Below are 22,498 nucleotides of genomic sequence, written 5' to 3' on the forward strand. Positions count from 1 at the left end.
TTATGTGTTTTCTTTTGTATTACTTTAAAAGTAATGTTTGAACAAATAAAATGTGTCTCTTAGGCATTTAACATGCAGCTCTGACTGTATTTTATCAATGAGATTTCATACTTAAGGGGATTATTATAAAAGCCTTTAGATTACTGATCTCAAAGTTAATGCTAAATTTTGAAGGTTTTTTTAACCTCAAGCCCAAAGAAGTTGAAAATATTTTTTTGGCATATAGTACATACTGTTACCAGTAGCCTAGTATTAGTGTTTGATATTTCTAGCTGTGACAATAATAATGTTTGGGAGTTCTATTAAGTCTGGAATCACTGAAAAACTATATTAAATGTATTATCAGATTGACTTAGTGTAATTATACATGACTTTATATAAAGCAATACATATGCTGAATTATGTAGTTTATGACAGAATTACTGCTCCCTGTAAAGTTACAATATTTAATTACTATAGTTTGTTCTATTTAAGAAAAGAGCTATGTTCTTAATAGCTACTTATTTTAAAGAAATGCATACTCTTTTCATTTCCTGGAGACAGGTAGGTAGGTAGGTAGATAGATAGATAGATAGATAGCAGAATACTTTTCTCTTTAATTTTACCTCTCTATAATTCTGCAGTTCAGGTCAACAATTCAGAAAACTTTGAGTTCCTGTGGCATATACTTTCAGTGTTTAAAAAGATTTTGCCATTTGTTTTGTTTTCTATATTTAAGAATACTATTGTTCAAGCTATTTATCTTACCCTGGATATTTTGCAGTAATTAGTTATTTTAAATTTAAAAAAATTTTTCCATTGAGCACTTATGCTATTGGAGTTGGGAGGAGAAAGATAAATATTTATTTTCATCCATACTCAAACTTAGTGCCACAACTTTAGCCCTAGTTTGGCTTTTGCCATTCTTTAGTAAGATACTATTTCCTTTGTCTTTATACGTAGTCGTTCTTTCCCTTTTAACAGCTCAATAATTTTTGTTTTCCATTGCTGGTTCAAAGAAGGATCTGGAATGCATCTTTCACATGAAGCATTATACCAGATTCAGTTCCATGTTCATTTCTTAGATAATTGGATGTAAAATAACATGGTTTTTTAAAAAATATCTTTCACTCTGGGCAGAATTGAGTCACATGGTGAGCCTTCCAATCAAGAGTTTGTATTAACACTGTGGTCATGTTTGTTCCATTAGCCCTAAGAATACTTTCTTTGCACGTGTTCAGAGCAGCTACTGTATTGACTCTATATCTTAGGAATACAGTATTATAAAACTTGTTTTAACTCTTCCTCGTGATGAATCAAATCTAATTTAATAGTTTATAGGGAAAATGTATTTTTAAAAGAAGGCATAAATATCTAAGATTTATTAATAACTTTTCAATATTATATTTAAGAGTTCCACTCAGTATGAGTCTTATTGCTGATTTTTCTTTCTTTAATGTACTGTTTACTTAAAGATATTTCATTGGAGAATATACCCAGTGAAAATTCTCCTTTAATTTCTAGGGAGGTGCAGTATATTGTCCTACAGAATATAGCAACTATGTCAATTCAAAGAAAGGTATGTACATTGTGAACACAAAATTCAAGAGAGAAATGAATACATTGTACCTTAAATGTATTTATATATTTATTTTTGTAATCTAGGGTATGTTTGAACCTTATCTGAAGAGTTTTTATGTTAGGTCAACCGATCCAACTATGATCAAGATACTGAAGGTATGCATGCTCTTATTTTTCAGATACTCTAATGCATGTTTACTTTGACGCTATTGCTGTAACTTTTGGTTTAGCATCTGTAAAATGGAGACCTGTGGGTTTTTTTTAAAATAGACATTGAGGGATTTTCTTTATGCTTTTTAAACTACATTATTTTATACTAATTACTGTGCTACATTCTAATAATACAAAGTTAAGACATGCTACCTATACCTTGAATAACTCACAGTATGTGAAGGAGACAGACATGGAAACAGATAATTTCAGCACTATGTGTTTTAAGTGATAAAGAGGTTTGAATTGAGTGTTGTGGAAAAAGAGAAAGATGGGGCCAATTCTCTGGGATATTTAGAAAAGACTGGTGGAAAAGATGATGTTTGATTGGATCTAAAAAGAACAACATGATTTCGTCAATTTTTTTGTTGTTGGTAGGTAAGTTGATTGGGAGGTTGTAGCATTGGGTATAGGAGAAAGGCACATTTTATGCTAACACAAGGGATTATGAAAGAGTGTTGTGTTCAGGGAATGATAACTACAGTATAGAATATAGTTATGGGTATAAAGTTATAATGATTAAAACAGTGTGATATTTAGATAGAAAAATAAGTGGAATAGAAAATGAAGCCTGGAAACAGATCTCTGCCTATCAAAATGTACCATATAACAGAGGAGACGTTGTAAACCAGTGAGGACTATTCATTAGTAGACTATTCAGTAAATATTGGAATGATTGGTTCTTCACATGGAAACTGAGTTTAATCACAAAAAAACAAAAAATGAAAAACTAAGACACACCCAAATTGAAGGATAAATTTACAAAATAATTGGTTCATAATCATCAAAAGTGTCCACTTCGTGAAGGTCAAAAGAAAGGTTGAGAAACTTTCAGACTGAAGGAGACTAAAGAGACAACTAAATACAATGTATGGTATGGATCTGGAGTCTTCTTTTATACATTGTTGAGATAATTAGTGAAATTTAAATGTAAGTTATTATTGCATAGATGTGATGTATCAGTGTTAATTTCCTGATTTCCTTGGTTGTATTGTGGTCTGTAAGACAGTGTCCTTGTTTGTAGAAAATATGTACAGATGTGTTTGGAGATGATGTGGTATCATTTTGATGACTCTGGACTCAAATGGTTCAGATAAAAACTGGTTTTTACCTTTTCTGTACATTAGAGATTGTTTTTTAAAATTGTACAAAAAATTAAAATGTTCTCATCAAAATAAAATGAAAAGTCAGTTCATAATCTAGGAGAAAATATTTCCAGTATATATATCTGAAAATTGACTACTCTCTGGAATATATAAAGAACTGCTACAATCTGTGCCTTTTAGTTGGAGCATTAGACCATTTACTTTTAATGTAATTATTGATATGAGTGTGTTTATGTCTGCATCTTGTGTTTTGTTTGTCCCATCTGTTTCTGTTCCTTTTTTCCTTTTTGAAGCTTTCCTTCAGATTAATTGAATATTTTTTTATGAGTAGAAACTGAAAATTTTTAGCAAGCCTATTGGAGATGAGCTTTTAATTGCATATTTCTTGTAACTATAAATCTGGAAGAGAGAATTAAACTGTCTAAATATTTGAGATGGTAGGATGAAGAAAAACTAAATAAGGGAATAATTGGTATCTGAAATATAGAGGTATTACACGGAGGGCAAGTCGTTTTCTAACTTTATTTAATTAAAAGAAAAAGAAATAAAACTACCTTAAGTTGTTTAGGTTAATTAGATATAAATTATAAAGTTGGGACAAACAGCTAAGGAAGACGTATGATTCTCTTTTTTTGTAATTACTTTTAGGCACTATATAATTGTTCTGTTTGTAGGTGTAGGGAGACAAAGTTCACCTGAAGGGTATAATGCCTCCCATTTGTAATAGTGTAACTTTTTTTAAAAACAGAAATTACCTTTCTATTAAATGCATAACCTTTATTAAATTCATCCTTTTTATTTGTGTTTTAACCTGTTTACTTTCTCTTTTTTCTATCATAGCTTGAAATTTTGACAAACTTGGCAAATGAAGCCAACATATCAACTCTTCTTCGAGAATTTCAGGTTTGTGTACAGTGCTAATTATACAATAACTTCTAAAGCATCTGTTCAGTTTAAAGTAAGATATATATCTTTCTCAATTTAGATATGTGTAATTGTATAAATAAAACAGTGATTTGGGGCAAGATTGACAGCTAATAAATTTATAAATTTTCAAGAATAAACATTAACTACAAATCTAAAATTTAAGGGAAATGAAATGGTAGTCCCTTTCATGTTTTCATATCATAGAATTTGAGAGACTGGTTTATAACTCCTTGTTTGAAAATAAGTCACTGTAAGGATTCTGTCTTTTTGTGCTGTCATCATCAGTAGTCCATGCTATACTCTCATGAAAATGGCTTCACTTCTTACATGGTTGTCCCTATTTGATTGGCCTACTACTGTTTTAGACATTGTCTTCTTAGCTTCATGTATAGCTCCAAAAAATTGGTTTAAAATTGGCCTCATCATGAGTTTTTAAATTGTTGTTAATGTTTTGTTTTGCTGTATTTTTTAAATCATGTGTGCTGATGGATGAGATGCTTCCCAGCTACACATCACCCCAAAATACTAAAAAGTTACTTCATGGATCTTATGCCCTTTATGATGAAAGGGTTAGCTCTGAAGACTTAGTGGTGGAGCACGGTAATAGAAAACCTCATATCAGTATTACGGGTTTTACATCTCATCAGCAGTTTTCTTAGCAAAAGTATACCACATGCTACACAGTAATCACAGAATTTTTGTCAACTCCCAGCTTTTATAGATTCAACTGATTTTGTTGCCATAGTCATTCTGTATGCCTGCATTAAATTTCTTTTTAGCCATATAGACATTGTATTTCTTTTTAACTGTATGATCTTACACTTTTAACAGGAGTAGTAGAATATTATAACATATTCATGCCTTATAATTTTGTAACTGAATTACTATACTTTCATGCTATATATTTTTCTAGAAAAACTCCTTGTAAAATTAGGATATCTGCTTATCTTATATTCACATACCAGAAAATATAGTATCTCAAGTTCTTATCTAATAACCTGTGGTATAGAACATTGCTTAAATTTGACTTTGTTTTAAAGTTTTTGTCTTTGTGTTTGCAGTTTTTGCTTTTCCTCTTATCATGTGTAATCTGTTTGGGTGTCCTTTTGCTGTCTGTTTTCTGCTTATGTCAGGGTTACTGGGGTTTTAGGGAAGGAATCTCAGGTAATTTTATGGCATTATTTACCTGTTTCAGGATATTGGTGATCTAGTCATTTCATTTAATATCAGGATGTTTAGTAAGGTCCACTGTTTAGTGAGACTTTTTAATATATTCTTTCTTCATGTATCCTTTTTTATCACTGTCTATATTTTACCTTATTTCTCTGTTTATGGGTTATGTTCATAGATATGTACAGTTTATTCATAACTCTTTGAGAAAATAGAGAAATTTTCTAAAGACTCAGTTTTTTGTAACTGAGGAAATTAGGTAATCAACTGGGAAATGGTTTTAAATACAGTTGATCTTTCCTACATGGAACTAAGAGAGTTTAATTTGTTTAATTTATTTCCTCAGCATTTAATCGTGTTTTGGTACCATTTTCACTAAATTCGTGTGTCTTTTAGATATTCTTGGATTTTCTCCTCCATTTGCCATTTAGGCACCATTTAAATGCATATCCTGTTTTGCATGTTAGATGAACGTGGTGTTAATTCTACATTAGGTACTTGTCATTTGAGGTTGGGAGTCATTTTTTAAAATTTCAATTGAAAACGGGATTTTAAATTCCATTTTTATATAATGTATATAAATATGCATATTTATTAAAAATAAATTTGTTTCTGTATACAATAAAAGCTTAGTTTTTAAATTAGGAAAGTTATAACCAAAGTGAAATTCTTTAGGTCTGTAATAAATAAGTGATTAATTTCTTTTTAAGTTTATATAAATATATGGTTTACAGTGTATTTTTAAAGCATTCTTTTCAAGAAAATCTCTTTCAAAAGTGTGGTGTTTTATTTTGTTGCAAATCAAGTATTTATAAAGTCTTTATTGAAATGCTACTAACTGTAGCTATTGCAGTTTACTAACATTCAGATACCATTTTGAAAGTATAAAATGTTTATCAGTAGCATATTGATCCTTTTCCTCCTCTTCTCCCAATTTTTAGCTTTAGTAGCTCTGAAAAAGCAACGCTTTTTTCATAGATTCACAGATGCTGCTGGTTAAATGAACTGAAACCTCCAAAGAGAGGGTTCTCATCATCTCTTTCAACCTTGCACTTAAACTAATTGCTGTCCTTGGGTGACTGCTCCCCACTATCTCTTCTGGAGTCACAAGCCACTGTAGCCACAGGTGAATGAACCTGGCTTGAAAATGTGCCTCTTCTGTAGCCACATTCTTTAAGTGAAAAAGCAGAACTAAATTAATTCAGGAGTTGGACCTCTTGTTATGCCTTTAGATGAGAAGATTATGTATTCTAGAATTCTTATATTCTGACAGAGCTTAATATATTAGGGATTTGTTTGTTCACTTGATAGTGCCAATGTATGAACTAACTGAGATAATTTTTTAGACCTATGTGAAAAGCCAGGATAAACAGTTTGCAGCAGCCACTATTCAAACTATAGGCAGATGTGCCACCAACATCTCAGAAGTCACTGACACGTGCCTTACTGGCCTGGTGTGTCTGCTGTCCAACAGGGATGGTAAGTTGACAGCTTCATTTTATTTTCAAATAATTTCTCATTTGAATATTCTTGGTATGATCTACAGATTGTAGCTTCTTTTTTAGTATTGCATTTTAGTTTTTCCTGTATGTCAGTAGCATGGTTACAGTGAATAGTAACACTTTATCTTTTGAACTATGCGCACACACACACACAGTTTTTTGTTGTTGTTTTAGTAAATTAGATAATTAACTTACAAACAGAATTTTCTTACCTGACCAGAACTAAGACAGTATAATTTGTTTATTTTATTTCTTCACAATTTAATCACCTTCATTGCACCCTTTCCACAAAGGTTCTATTTTACTGCTTTTTAATGACATATGCTATGTATAATATTGGTTCACCTGCAGAGGGTGCTAAAAGCAGGCAAATGACTTTACAACATGAGAAGTTATAAAAGGTAGATCAAAAAAGTATGTAAATGTGTAACTTCAAAGTTTTTTTTCCAGAAAGTCACTTAATAATTTTATATTCAAGATTAATTAGATTTAAAAGTCATCAGTTTGGAACAGCTTCATGTTTTTAAGCCAAACAGTATCTAAACATTTTGTAAAACTGGATAGGTAATATCCAGTAAAATACATAATCTAGATTTCATACTTTCTGTGGTAAATGTCCGTTATTTCTATGATATGGCTTTAGAATAAATGAGACCTTTTGAAGAAAGAAAGAAAAATGATTCAGCTTTCACCTTTAAAATAATTTATTTAATTAAAATGAGATTAACACGGGATTTTTTTTAGGAAAAGCATAATTTTCTGTGTAAAGTTATTGAAATTATTTGTGGAATTCTAAATATAATTATGTCATATCTAGACCCAGGCATATATGACATAGCAACCATAAGGTGAAACATAACAAAATTGATTACTTTTTATATTTTATTTGAAAAGTAACTTTTTACTACGTTATGCCTAATTGTCTTTTTCCAGATGTAGATCTCTAGAAAGCTGTAATATTATTGTAAATACTTCTAACGAAAATAATTTGAAACAAAATTTATCCCCAAATAAGAATGATGTTTCCTGTAAGCATAAAATTATAAATTTTAACCTGTAAATTCAAGATATTATGACGGATAGAACGTTTTTCTGTATGCAGTATTATAACTTCAAATAAGTGGCAAGAAAAATTATCAAGGAAATAGATTTTTTTAAAAAATTGCCTGTAGAAGGTAACTACAGAGGATAGGGTGCTAAATGTCATCCATTTCATCTATTTCTACTTTTAACAATAACATCCTCTTTGTCTCTATTTCTATGTCACACTTTAAAATGTGAGTTAAAAAATATGTTTTCATTTTCCTATGTCTTTAATAATGACTTTCTAAGACACACTTCAATTTGATTGCTTACAAAAAGCACCACAAATCAGTTAGAATGCTGGCTAGTTCTTTCAAATACAAAATGGATCTAAGGTTTGTCAATTTTATATTTTGACCACTTTTTCTCATGTGAAATTTTCAAGCTGGATTTTAAAGCAGTTGTTTCTACTTAGGCTTTCTAACACATTAATTTCTCAAAAACTGTTTTTTATTGACTTTGATTTAAAAGATGAATATTCTGTACCCCTGTAGTACTTTTTTCTTTTTAGCAAGTTTTGCTTTTATCTATTTTCAAAAAATTTTTATTTTATATTGCCGTATAGTTGATTTACAATGTTACGTTTGTTTCAAGTGTACAACAAAGTGATCCAGTTATACATATACATATATTTATTCTTTTTCAGACTGTTTTCCCATTTAGGCTGTTACAGAATATTAAGTAGAGTTCTTTGTGCTATACAGTAGGTCCTTGTTGATTATCTGTTTTATTTATAGTTATGTATATATGTTAATCCCAGACTCTTAATTTTTTATTGACTTTGATTTAGAAGATGAATATTCTATACCCTGTAGTACTTTTAAGGGACGAATAGATCATTTTATTAATTAGTCAATGGGAAACTAATATAATTTATAATCACTCCTCAAGGTAGATTTACTGACTTAAACTCTGACATTTCAATGTTCAGGCTTTTGTTTTTGGTAAACCAAACTCTGTTTATAACAGTGGATTTTTTTTCTGCTTTGAATATTAAGAAAGTTAAATTGTATTTTTCAGGTTCTGATTTCACAATCATCATTTGCCTGATTCTTTAACTGTTTATCATATATGCTTCACTTTCATAGTTTGGAAACTGGCTCAGTGACATTAAAGAAAGTAATAATATTTTTAACTTAAAATGGTCAGTTGTTACAACAGAGCCCCTTTCTCTTCCTATTGAAAGATCTGCTTTTAGGAATAAATGCTGTGAATGAGGCCTCAGTTTCTTTAAAATCTGTAAGCTCTTTTGGCCCTCTAAGGGTCTATGACTCTTTGATTTTATATTAGTATGAATACCTCATCATCTTTTTAGATAATGTATCTTACAACCCCAGGAACAGCACTGAGACTCCATTGTTTTTACATATATTTAATATATTCTTCTTGACCTGTAGGGTTTTTATTGTTGTTGATGTCTTCCTTCTTGGCATGGACAGGACTTGTAGGCAGACTTGAAGGTTGCCCTAAAATAGTCCATTATCACTATGTAAGTTTCACTGATAAACAGATTTCTTAAAGACCTTAAGGAGAAATCTGCATTTCAGTTGACTTAGGATAATTTAATTCCTCAGTTAATTTTCTTTAGATAATATATTAGCAAAATTTGCTTGTCTGAATAACCTTCTTACCATCTACTGTAAACTAAAAGAATTGGGGCAAAGACTATTTTTTGTTTTGTTTTGTTTTATATAATAGGCATTTGTTGAAAAGTTGAATCAGTTGAGGTATTTAGTATGTGTAGAATAGATGAATAAGATATTTGTCAGCCTATAGAAAGTTTCTGCCCATAAGGAGCTCACAGCCTAATGGAGGGAGGCAATAATAAACAAGTATACCACAGGGCTCCCCTCGTGGCGCAGTGGTTGAGAGTCCGCCTGCCGATGCAGGGGACATGGTTTCGTGCCCTGGTCCAGGAAGATCCCACATGCCGCGGAGCGGCTGGGCCCATGAGCCATGGCCGCTGAGCCTGCGCGTCCGGAGCCTGTGCTCCGCAACGGGAGAGGCCACAACAGTGAGAGGCCTGCGTACCGCAAAACAAAAACAAACAAAAAAACAAAAAAGCAAGTATACTACAGTCTTCCTGTATATTGACCACTTACTCAATTGCCAGCTGTCTGCTCTCATGCAGAACTAGACTACCTGTGTTTGAATGTTAATGTTGTCTTGAATAAATTACACAGTCTCCCTGTGCTTCAGATTGCTCATTTGTAAAATGAAGGTAATAGTAGGCTGTACTAATCTTGAGAAACTTAAGTGAAATAATCCAGTCACAGAAAGACAAATACTGAATGTTTCTACTTGTATGACGTATTAAAATAGTTAAATTCATAGAATCCAAGAACAGAAAGGTACTTGCCAGGGGCTAGAAGAAAAGGGAAATGGGCAGCTACTAATCAGCGGGCATCACTTTTAGTTAAGCAAGGTGAATAAGCTCTGGAGATCTACTGTACAACATTGTACCTGCAGTCAACGGTAAAGTATCATATGGTTAAAAATTTGTTAAGAGGGTAGATCTCATGTTAAGTGTTCTTACCAAAATAAAGTTACAATGTTTAAAAGTAGTAGGCTATACTTCTTAGAGTGAGGACCATTAAGTTCTGTTGAGGACAAGGAGAAAGCTTGGAAAGGCCCAGAACATAAGATCACTTTGTACTTGTGGTAGAGTACCACTGCAGTACTGAGTGAGGTCTTTGAAAACCAGGAGGTAGCATGAAGGAAAAGTAGGGTGGAATTACCCAAAGGGAATGAGAAGGCACCTGGGTAGGGTAGAATAACACCCTCCCCCTCCAACCCAACACCTAAGATGTCCAGGTCCTGATGCCTGGAATCTGTGAATATGTTACCTAATGTGGCAAAGGGAACTTTACAGATGTGATTAAGATTCTTGAGATGCAAACAATAAATGCTGGAGAGGGTGTGGAGAAAAGGGAACCATCCTGCACTGTTGGTGGGAATGTAAATTGATACAGCTACTATGGAGAACAGTATGGAGGTTCCTTACAAAACTAAAAATAGAACTACCATATGACCCAGCAATCCCACTACTGGACATATACCCTGAGAAAACCATAATTCAAAAACAGTCATGTACCACATTGTTCATTGTAGCACTGTTTACAATAGCCAGGACATGGAAGCAACCTAAGTGTCCATCGACAGATGAATGGATAAAGAAGATGTGTATATATACAATGGAATATTACTCAGCCATAAAAAGAAACTAAATTGAATTATTTGTAGTGAGGTGGATGGACCTAGAGTCTATTATACATAGTGAAGTAACTCAGAAAGAGAAAAACAAATACCGTATGCTAACACATATATATGGAGTCTTTAAAAATTTTTAAAGAAAAGGTTCTGACAAACTTAGAGGCAGGACAGGAATAAAGACACAGACGTAGAGAATGGACTTGAGGACCCAGAGAGGGGGAAGGGTAAGCTGGGACAAAGTGAGAGAGTGGCATGGACATATATACACTACCAAATGTAAAATAGATAGCTAGTGGGAAGCAACTGCATGGCGCAGGGAGATCAGCTCCATGCTTTGTGACCACCTAGAGGGGTGGGATAGGGAGACGCAAGAGGGAGGGTATATGGGGATATATGTATACATATAGCTGATTCACTTTGTTATACAGCAGAAACTAACACGTTAGAAAAAAAAATTCTTGAGATGGAGAGATTATTCATCCAATAATCTTGGGCCCAGTGTAACCAAGAAAGTCAGATGTCAAAAGCAGAGGCTAGAATGATGTCCTTGCTGGCAGGGGGCCTTGAGCCAAGGAATGTGGGTAGCCTCTAAAATTTTGAAAAGGCAAAGAACAGATTTCCCCTTAGAACCTCTGTGGAGAACTTAGTCCTGTTAACACCTTGATTTTAGCTCCATAAGACTTGTGTTAAATTCTGGCTCCAGAACTGTAAAATGATAAATTTGTGTTGCTTGAAGCCACTAAGTTTGTGGTAATCTATAACAGCAACAATAGGAAACCAAGGTGCCACCAAAGGGTAAATAATGCCAAGTTTATTTCAACTATAGCCAACCCTGCCTCTACATGTGAATAATTAAAATTATATAACTTTTTTTAATTTAGGCTAGTTTTGCAATAATATATTTTAAAAAGATACATTTTTTACTATGGATTCTTTAAAACCACACTTAACCATACTTTACTTTGCATGGTAATTGCTTACTTAACCACTTAATGTTTCCTAGCAGAGTGTAAGTTTGATGAGGGCAGAGTCTCATTCTGATTTGTTTCTGTTTTCCTCATAGCTCCAAGAGGTGGTCTTTATAAAAGTAATACCCGCTCATAGTAACATAGAACATTAGAGATAGAATGGTACATTCTGGTTCTGAGTTTGAATTCTTCAGTGCATTTCTCTTTCTTCATCTTTAAGATGATGATAATAAGGTACCTACCACATGTTATTGTGAGAATTAAAAAGAAATATATCATTTTGTAAACTGAAACATTATGAAATATTAATGTATCATTCCCAGGGAGAAAGAGGGGTGTGTGTGTGTGTGTGTGTGTGTATGTACACACATATATATAATATGAAGTATATATGTTTAATAATAATTAGAACGATAAAAACTTTTGCTTATATACTTAAACGAGGCTAGATAAGAAAATGTATTTCAGAGAAAAAGAGTAACAAAACACAAGTCATGGTATATTTCCAGAATAATATTAAAATAAACCTATGTGTTTGCCTGGGGAATCTCTAATATCCATGAATCTCAGTTAATAAAAATGCCAGAATAATAAGTAAAGGCAGTGTTGGTGTATTTCTTTGGCATCAGTAACATTAGTAATCATTTATATAAGATTCATTCCATTAGGTCAGGTGCTCTTACTAGTTTATGACATTCTCTACCGTTGCCACTAAAATCGTAACTCGGGACCAGTGGTTAGCCTGTGATAACTCAATCTCAGAATCCCAATTTGAGGATCTGCTTCCCAGAGCCACTCCTAGTACCAATTACTATATTAGTTAAGGCCCTGGCAAGAAACAGATGACTTAAAAGGGACAACTGAAGAGAATTTAATGAAAGAACTGTTTATTTATAAATTGTAGGTGGGATTAAGGGAAACCAACAAGGTATACTGTAACACCCTGGGGCTCGCAGGGTAGCAAGGTGGGAAGCCGTTACCATATGTAGAATTGAAGTGAAGCGGTTTGAGGAGTCGGGACACTTAACAGACCCTGAAGGAGAGAGCCACTCATAGGAACTGAAACCTTCGATAGAGGAATGCTAGCACTGCCAGGGAGGTCTGGCAGGAGAGGGATCCAGGGTAATAAATATTCTCTCCTGCCCCCTGATTTCTTGCTGGTGCTTCCTATTGGCTAAACATACCTGTAAGTGAGGGACAAAGGAATCTGGTTGATACAGTCCACAGAAGTCAGCCTCTAAGGGCACAGAGTTGGGCCAAGAAATGCGGAGAGTGGATTCATGCATCAAATGGAAACGGTTTAGCTCACAAGCCGACCCTTTCTGGCTATTTCTATAGTAACACCTTTTCTACTACTAATAATACGTGATACTCACTTTTCTAGACATACCACTTAAGGAATTTTTTTAAAGTTTGCTATTTTCTTTAGAATTGAAAAAATGTTATGTAGATTCTAAGTATTTGATTACCACTATATAACTGCTAGGAATCAAAGAACAGTATTTGAGAGCTGTGATTAAACGTCAGAGACAGTTGAACATTATGGTGATTGTGTAATCTAACCTCACTTTGCTTTTCTGAATTAAAGAAGCAGAGATTAGAAAGGGATATCAGAAGCTAGGAGACAGCAACAGAAGTTAGAAATTAAAGTATACTCTCCTACTTTATTTTTATTTATTTATTTTTTTACTCTCCTACTTTAGTTGAAGGTTCACCCCCAAAATTTAGATGTATACTCATGGTTATAGTTTTCACCTAGTCATTTAAGACATGTAGAATGTTTTGCTAATTTAAATTTACATTTTACCAAGAATAATGAGTTTGAATTGAATTATACATATTTAATATGCATAATGTGAATTTTTTTTTCAGAAATAGTTGTTGCTGAAAGTGTGGTTGTTATTAAGAAATTACTGCAGATGCAACCCATACAACATGGTGAAATTATTAAACATATGGCCAAACTCTTGGACAGTATCACTGTGAGTACCAATTAAGAGATCTTTGCTTTTAGTACCAATTCAGCTGAATTTTATTCAGTAAATTATAGTTTTGTTAAAATAAACAGACATACTGAAGTATAATGGTGAAGAGAGCTGAACTCTCCTTGTTCTAAGATTCCACACTGTTGTGGAAGGGAATCACAAATCTGAAAAAAGGGAAGGATACAATAAATACTGCAGTATTGGCTTGGAATTGGAGATATCGGTGTGAACTTCATGGGTTTTTCTATAGATAGCTAGATGTGTTGGAGTGTATATGCATGTATGTGTGTGTCTACACACATTTGTATGTACACATATGAATTTGTACATGAGTATACAAACATCTGTTTCCTAATGCTGTCCTTTAAGAGGACCTACATGCAATAAAAACCCCAGTACCACTGAGCACACCTAGTGCCCAGATCTTGGGTTTTTTTTTTTAATTGAGGTATAATTTCATACCATAAAATTCACGCTTTTAAGTACATAACTCAGTGGTTTTTGGTATATTCACAAGGTTGTGCAACCATGACCACTCTGTAATTCCAGAACGTTTTCATCATCCCTAAAATCAAGTTCCTAACGTGAAACTCCTGATCCTCCCGTTACTGCAGCCCCTGACAACCACTAATCTGCTCTCTGTCGCTATGGATTTGCTTATTCTGGACATTTCATACAAATGGAATCATATAATAAGTGGCCTTTTCTGTCTGGCTTTTTTCACTTAGAGTGTTTTCAAGGTTCACGCATGTTGTAGAATGTAGTACTGCATCCCCTTTTATGGTGGACTTTGGTTTTTAAATTCCATTCAGCATTTTTTAAAGGAACCAGGGCTCCTTAGAGAAATGGCTGATTTCTGAGCTAGGGCAAGGAAAGAAGATAATCTTGGAACATCTTGTTGGGCCATAAAAACAAGACAGTGCTCACAGAATGGTAGAGACGTGTCAGAAAGATACAAGAGCCAGCTTAAAGGAGCCCCTACTGGCTAATTTGAGCAACAAAATAAATGATGGTAAAAGGATTATAACCTATTGAATAGGGTAAGAATCTCTGAATCCACACTTGAATGGATGAATTAATGAATGAGTAAGGAGGAAGGGAAGTTCTTCCTTACAATGCAAAAACAACTAATAATTATAGAAGAACAAAGGATGGAATTAGAGGGCTTCCCTGGTGGCGCAGTGGTTGAGAGTCCGCCTGCCGATGCAGGGGATACGGGTTCGTGCCCCGGTCCAGGAGGATCCCACATGCTGCAAGAGCGGCTGGGCCCGTGAGCCGTGGCCGCTGGGCCTGCACGTCCGGAGCCTGTGCTCCACAACGGGAGAGGCCACAGCAGTGAGAGGCCCGCGTACCGCAAAAAAAAAAAAAAAAAAAAAAGATGGAATTAGAATAGCCATCACAACAGTAATTGATTCACGCGAGAATCATTAACAAATGCTGAAAACTAGGGAGTGAAAACTTGAGTAGTAACAGGATATTTGCATACTTTCAAGGTATAAATAACCTCATAAGTTATTCTTAATTTAAAAGGGCAAATTATTGACTTTTGACTTTACAATGGAGAAGCCTAGCAGACACTACCTGAACCAAATGAACATTGTTATCATTGCCAGAAATGGGATTATGTACCTTCTGATAAGATACACCAAATAGAACTCAGCATCAAGTCTGTTGAATTCCTGCCAAAACTGAATAACTTGAATCTAATCATGAGACAAAACCAAATGAGGGTATTCTACAAAATAATTGTCTTACAGTCTTTAAAAATGCTAATATCATAAAATGGAAAGAAAAACTCAGGAATTTTGCAGGTTAAAAGAGATTAGAAGGATTGACAACTCTATGTAACATAATTTTGGATTTTCTTTTGCTATAAAGGATTTTATAGGAATAATTGGAAAAATCTCAATAAAATCTTTAGAATAGTTGATAGTATTGGTTCAGTGTTCAGTTTCCTGGTTTTTAAATAATTCTACTGTGTTCGTTATATAAGAGCATTCCTTTTTTTAGGTAGTTTACACTGAAGTATTTCAGAGTATTAGGGCATATCTACAACTTTGAGTGATTTGGAAACCAAAATGTGTTTGTATATGTAAAAAGCTAGAGCAAATGTAGTAAAATGTTGACATTTGGGAAATGTGGGTGAAGGGTATTCAGAAATTCCTTTTATTCTTCTTGTAAGTTTTCTATACATCTGAAGTTGTTTAAAAATTAAATTAAATTTAAAAATAAATATTAATTTTTGTTCTGTCACATTACATGTCCTTACATTAATATCGCTATACTTCACTTTGCCCATCACTTTGCCCACCAATATAAAATGGTGAGGGTAAAAGAACCTATGTTATTGAAAGTATTGTGTTAGTTAAGAAATGTAAAGCTCTTAGAACATTGCCTGTCACACAGCACCGTGTGTTAGCTGTTATTGTTATGTGTCCTATTTCATTCTCTTCTTCCTTTAGAACTAAAGTTTTTGGAAGAATTACCTGAAAAGAATTTTTTTTTTTTTTTATTTCCTTACCTTCAACTCGTCAACCCATCACAGTCTGATTTTTTTTTTTTTTAACATCTTTATTGGGGTATAATTGCTTTACCACAGTCTGATTTTGACACTCCACTACTTCTCCTTTTGCAAGGTCATTGACTATCTCCTTTTATTAAATCCAGTGGATAATTTGCTGTCCACATCTTTCTTGATCTTTCATTAGCATTTGATTTCTCTGACCACTGCTTCCCTTTTGAGACATTCTCTCCATTGCTTCTGTCTGGTTTTTCTTCAAACTCTTCTCCATTGTGTTTGTCTTTTGCTCTGCCTGTCCCTTGAATGTTGGTTAGTTTGACAGCTAATGTTCCTAACTAGAGGGGTTGTAGTTTAAGGAGGGGGCAGTATATTACAGCCAGCCCTCATATTCGTAAGTTTTGCATCCACAGACTCAACCAACCGGGGGTGGAAATTTTGATCCAGGTTGGTTGAATCTGCATATGCAAAACCTGCGACTCTATGTTTTTTGGAAAAAAAAAAAAAATCTGCGTGTAAGTGGACCCATGCAGCTCAAACACGTGTTGTGCAAGGGTCACCCTTCTTCCTTGTTTGAAGATGGGGTAATCTATACTCAGAGTCTGTTCAGAGGGATCATATTTGTATAGTTAAAGGTAATAGATGGCTAGGTTTGGAACGTACTAGTCAGCACCAATTTTTAATCTCTCTAGTGGCAAAGTTTTCTTTGCTTCAGAGTGTTATTAAAGCTTGCAGGGCAGTTACACATTTATCTTAAAGCTAAGAATAATACTCACAGGGTCACTTAGCATCTGATCTTCTACCACATTCTCACCACTGTTCTTTGTCTTCATATCTACTGTTATTGTTGATTAATCATCAAAGTCAGGACTTATTACAAAGACTGTGTATGAGAGGCTAAGAGAGTGGATTTGAAAACCAGATGAGTTGTGTTCAAATTTAGTCTCTGCCTTTTACTAGCTTTGTGATCTTAAGCAATACTTGACTTCCCCCTGCTCCAGTTTTCTTCTCTGTAAAATGGGAACCGTAGTACTAATAACTATAGATCTGTTGTGAGGAATAAATGAGTCAACATATTTGAAACATTTAAAACAGAGCTTCATGTAAGCTGTAATTATGATCTTGGCTATATTTAAAGTTTTTGAGGAAGACAGACTTAATGATAAGGTTTGAATTTAGTAAGCATCCTTGTTGCTTCAATTCTATTTTACTAATTTATTTAACATAACTCCTGTAGTGCTAATCATATGCCAGGCACTATTCTAAGCACCTTAAAAATATAAATCATTAATTTTAATAACAACTCTGAAAGGTACGTTCTATTCTGTATATTTTACATAAAAGAAAATTGAGGCACAGAGAGGTTAAGTAACTTGCCTAAGGTCACATAGCTAGTAGGTCTGCTTTCTTAACCAATACATCATGCTGTATCTGTTTTCCATTTCTAGTCTCTCTTTTTTGTATTCAATTCACTTGCCTACTCACTGACCTGGCCAGGACTTTATTGTTGTTTCCTTTTGATTTCCCTAAATCATTGAGAAATTAGGCATTAGATTGGTCCATATTTGCCCATATGTGGAACAGATGTTTGACATTATTTGTCAGTGATCTATTGATGGGAGATAAGAGGGTAAAATCTTTTCCTCAAGTCTACTGAGATAGACATCCAGCGTCCCTGTGTACCAAGCATCAAATTTCAGTAGTATTTTTAGTCATTGTAACAATCACAAATACTCCTACAGGTATTTAGATACCTTTTAGACAAGTGTTACATCATCTAGTAAGAACCACTTTTCTAAGCAAGAACTAATGAACCACAGCAGTGAACTCTAGTTTGGGGAAATCAAAGAATAGAGATACACAAATATATGTATATATTTATACACATAATTAGAATGTATGAAGATAGACTAGGAATGTCTAACAAAAGTGCTGAGAACTCTTGAAAAAGAAGGGCCATAATATAAGGGAAATTCTAATAATCTGGAACTAAAAATATTGAACAATCAGAAAATCTAGGGGTAGGGTGGGATTGGGGTGGAATAAATGTGTTTTGAAGGTCTCATGGGAGGAAGAGAGGGGAGAGAAGTGAAATTATTTTCATATTCTCATCTTGTGTTTAAAAAGTAGTAAGGTGCCCCCCACCTCCTGGCACACCGGCCTGTCTCCCCTCCCCATCCCCGACGGGCAGGCGGGCTGCCTGAGGAAGGGGGAGGGGAGGGCTGGGCCGGCCGGCGGGCAGACGAGGATGTGGAGCTTCTGCATGGCCCCCAGCTGCACGTGGAAGAGCACGCAGTCGGACCTGGCCTTTTTCAGGTTCCCGCGGGATCCAGCCAGATGCCAGAAGTTAGTGGAGAATTGTAGGAGAGCCGACTTAGAAGTTAAAACGCCTGATCAACTAATTTAACATTACCGATTGTGTGCCAAACACTTTGAGACTTATATGATCCGTAGAACTAGTCCTTACAGGGCAGTTCTTCGAGATAATGCAATACCAACAATATTTGATCTTACCAACCATTTGAATAATCCACACAGACACAGAAAAAACGAATAAAAGAATTGAGTGAAGATGAAATCAGGACACTGAAACAGAAGAAAATTGATGAAACTTCTGAACAGGAACCAAAACATAAGGAAATAAACAACGGCAATGCTCAGGACCCCAGTGCAGAAGAAGGGGGTGAAGAGCAGGATGAAGACATTTTACCTTTAACCCTTGAAGAGAAGGAAAACAAAGAATACTTAAAATCTTTATTTGAAATTTTAATTCTTATGGGGAAACAGAACATACCTCTGGATGGACATGAAGCTGATGAAATCCCAGAAGGTCTCTTTACTCCTCATAACCTTCAGGCACTGCTGGAGTGCCGGATCAGTTCTGGTGAAGAGGTTCTGAGAAAGCGCTTTGAGACAATGGCAGTTAACACATTGTTCTGTTTGAAAACACAGCAAAAACAGATGCTAGAGATCTGTGAGAGCTGCATTCGGGAAGAAACCCTCAGGGAAGTGAGACTCTCACTTCTTTTCCATCGTCACTGATGATGTGGTGGACATAGCAGAGGAAGAGCACCTGCCTGTGTTGGTGAGGTTTGTTGACGAAGCTCACAACCTGAGAGAGGAATCTGTGGGCTTCCTGCCTTATGAAGCCGATGCAGAAATTTTGGCTGTGAAATTTCACACTACGATAACTGAGAAGTGGGGATTAAACGTGGAGTACTGTCATGGCCAGGCTTACATTGTGTCCAGTGGATTTTCTTCCAAAGTGAAAGTTGTTGCTTCTAGACTTTTAGAGAAATATCCCCAAGCTATCTACACACTCTGCTCTTCCTGTGCCTTAAATATGTGGTTGGCAAAATCAGTGCCTGTTACGGGAGTGTCTGTCGCATTAGGAACAATTGAGGAAGTTTGTTCTTTTTTCCATCAGTCACCACAACTGCTTTTAGAGCTTTACAATGTAATTTCTGTCCTCTTTCAGAACAGTGAAGAAAGGGGCAAAGAACTGAAGGAAATTTGCTATTCTCAGTGGACAGGCAGGCATGATGCGTTTGGAATCTTAGTGGACCTCCTACCAGCACTTGTTTCGTGTTTAGATGGTATAATTAGTGACACAAATGTTAGATGGAATAACTGTATAGCTGGCCAAGCGTTGGTACTCTGTAGTGCGGTAACAGATTTTGATTTCATTGTTACCATTGTTGTTCTTAAAAATGTTCTATCTTTTACAAGAGCCTTTGGGAAAAATCTTCAGGGGCAAACCTCTGATGCCTTCTTTGCAGCCAGCAGTTTGACTGCAGTGCTGCATTCATTAAATGAAGTGATGGAAAATATCGAAGTTTATCATGAATTTTAGTTTGAAGAAGCCACAAATTTGGCAACCAAACTTGATATTCAGATGAAACTCCCAGGGAAATTTCGCAGAGCTCAGTACAGTAACCTGAAATCTCAGCTAACCTCTGCGAGTTACTATAAACTCTTAAGTGTTCCAACAGTGAAACACGTTATTCAGGAACTGAAAGATACATTCTCAGAACAGCACCTCAAAGCTCTTAAATGCTTATCTCTGGTACCCTCTGTCATGGGACAGCTCAAATTCAGTACATCAGAGGAGCATGATGCATTGTTGGAGAATCAAGTGGAAACACAGAGGGAAACATATAGAACTTCCATCCACTATTTATGAAGCCCTTCATCTGCCAGACATCGAGTTTTTCCCTAATGTTTATGCATTGCTGAAGGTCCTGTGTATTCTTCCTGTGACAAAGGTTGAGAATGAATGCTATGAAAATGGGCGAAATCATCTCAAAGCATACCTGAGGAACACTTTGAAAGACCAAAGGTCAAGTAACTTGGCTTTGCTTAACATAAATTTTGATATAAAACACGATTTGGATTTAATGGTGGATACATATATCAAACTCTATACAAGTAAGTCAGAGCTCCCTACAGATAATTCAGAAACCATTGAAAATACCTAAGAGACTTTTAAAATAGGCTTTCTCTTATATTTGATATTTGAAAAAAATCTGTCAGAAATTTGAAAATATCTTACAGAAAAGTTGTAAGGTGTACGTAGGCCACTTAATCACTGAATATCTTGATCTGTAGGCCTCCCATTGAGTACATTAGTCATTGATAATCCGCCTGTTTAAATGGCCCGTTTGAACTCCCATGCTTTGGAGACCTAACTGTTCTTCCAGAAGATAGCATTGAAAGTACCACGTTACACTCTGTGTGATCTCTGCTAATGGCACTTTGGAATTGTATTAGTTATTTTAGACATAATATTTATCGCTGTGGATCCAGTTGTCAGGGATTGAGTTATCAGTTCTTTGAAGAAATAAATTTTGAGGAGGTATGGGAGGAAGGAATACATTTTATAAAATGTTACAATGAACCTCATGACTGACCTTTGAATGGTAGGAGTTTTAAGTATGCTGTTAAAAATCCGTAAGGGACAGTTAAGAAAATTATCTGACTGTAAGAGAAATGTGTGAGCTCGCCAAACAAGAATTTCAGTGTAGATTCTGTCTTTATCAAATGAAGTTAAAGGAACAAATTATAGTTAAAGTTTGAATGGAAGAGCCTGCCATTGTTGTTCCACATCTGGTTGTTGCTGTTTACATTCTATTCCTTTATTGAGCCTACATCCTCATAAGCTTTTTGAACACTTCTGTTTCATGGGCAAGACAGGATCAGAGGCCATGGATACTGACAACCAATTTGTTTGTTTTCTTGGTTTTTTTCCAAGACTGTATCTACTGCCTCATCTTGATTTACAAGCAAAACGTAGAAAAACTACAAAAATAAGTGTTTTGTAGTTTATCTAGGAATAATACAGAAAATATTGCTGTTATTTTTGGTGAAGAAAATCAATTTTGTATAGTTTATTTCAACCTAAATAAAACGTGAATTTTGTTTAAAAAATAGTAAGGTGAAAATAGCTTATCTTAGGGTGAAAACAGTGGGTTTTGGTAGGGAAAACAGTTAATTCCTTGTGTATAAAGAATGATGGAGAAATGTGTGTCTGGTTATGAGAAAGAAATAGGAATGTGGAGTTCTGTATTCCCCATCATCTTGTGCAGAATTTAGTTAAAACTTGTGCTTTTAAGCTTGTTCTGCTCTTGTTAGAAAGGAAGACGCAAAGGCAAGGGAGTGTTAGGGCTTTCAGGAGAATGCAGCTGCTTATACATGAAACCTGTGGCGGTATATAAGGCCCATATCAAGCAAACCACAGACTTTCCTGGAAGAAGAATTTGTTGTGTTTGATTATGTCCCTGTATGGGGCTCAGGAAAATGTTTGATTGCATCGACTTTCTCTACGGCAGTTGTTGGAATATTAGCCAAGTACATACTTTCTCACAAATCTATATAGCAAAGCTTGTTTTTCTGTTTTTGTCAGATAGAAGATAACTATTAGTGGAATACAAAATATGGTGGGAATTCCAAATTCACAAAAGGAAAAAAAGAAAAGCAAAATGTAAAGTAAATAATAAATTTTTAAAAATTAAAATGGAACAGTTAAAATCAAGAAGTAAGATGGAAGAGTAAAAATCAAATACATCCTACTCTGAATATGAATGGATTGCATTCTCTCATTAGAAGACAGACTTTCAAATTGGAATGAAAAACAAAAGCCAGATTGAGGCCATTTATAATTAAAACACCATAATCAAAGTGATAAAGGTTGAAAGTAAGAAAGTAGGGAAAGAGACATTAAGTGAATACCAACAAGAATTTAAAAATTGGGGAGGGT

The 22,498-nt window shown here is 34.7% G+C and overlaps 1 protein-coding gene and 1 pseudogene across 4 annotated transcripts in view; both read left to right on the forward strand.

The window, feature by feature from the left end:
• AP3B1 (adaptor related protein complex 3 subunit beta 1) overlaps positions 1-22,498 on the forward strand; it is a 275,250-nt gene that overhangs the window by 122,690 nt on the left and 130,062 nt on the right. For all 4 annotated transcript variants that reach the window (XM_027100769.1, XM_027100771.1, XM_027100772.1 and 1 more), the window contains exons 10-14: positions 1,504-1,558; positions 1,645-1,716; positions 3,717-3,779; positions 6,320-6,452; positions 13,612-13,721. In XM_027100769.1, coding sequence (XP_026956570.1) covers positions 1,504-1,558; positions 1,645-1,716; positions 3,717-3,779; positions 6,320-6,452; positions 13,612-13,721 — 433 coding nt within the window. The remainder of the gene's footprint in view (positions 1-1,503; positions 1,559-1,644; positions 1,717-3,716; positions 3,780-6,319; positions 6,453-13,611; positions 13,722-22,498) is intronic.
• Positions 18,351-22,480, forward strand: LOC113617400 (52 kDa repressor of the inhibitor of the protein kinase pseudogene; annotated as a pseudogene).

The sequence above is a fragment of the Aethalodelphis obliquidens genome, unplaced genomic scaffold, assembly GCF_003676395.1.
Source record: "Aethalodelphis obliquidens isolate GAN/ISIS:26980383/991018 unplaced genomic scaffold, ASM367639v1 scaffold4, whole genome shotgun sequence".
Taxonomy (NCBI): Eukaryota; Metazoa; Chordata; class Mammalia; order Artiodactyla; family Delphinidae; genus Aethalodelphis; species Aethalodelphis obliquidens.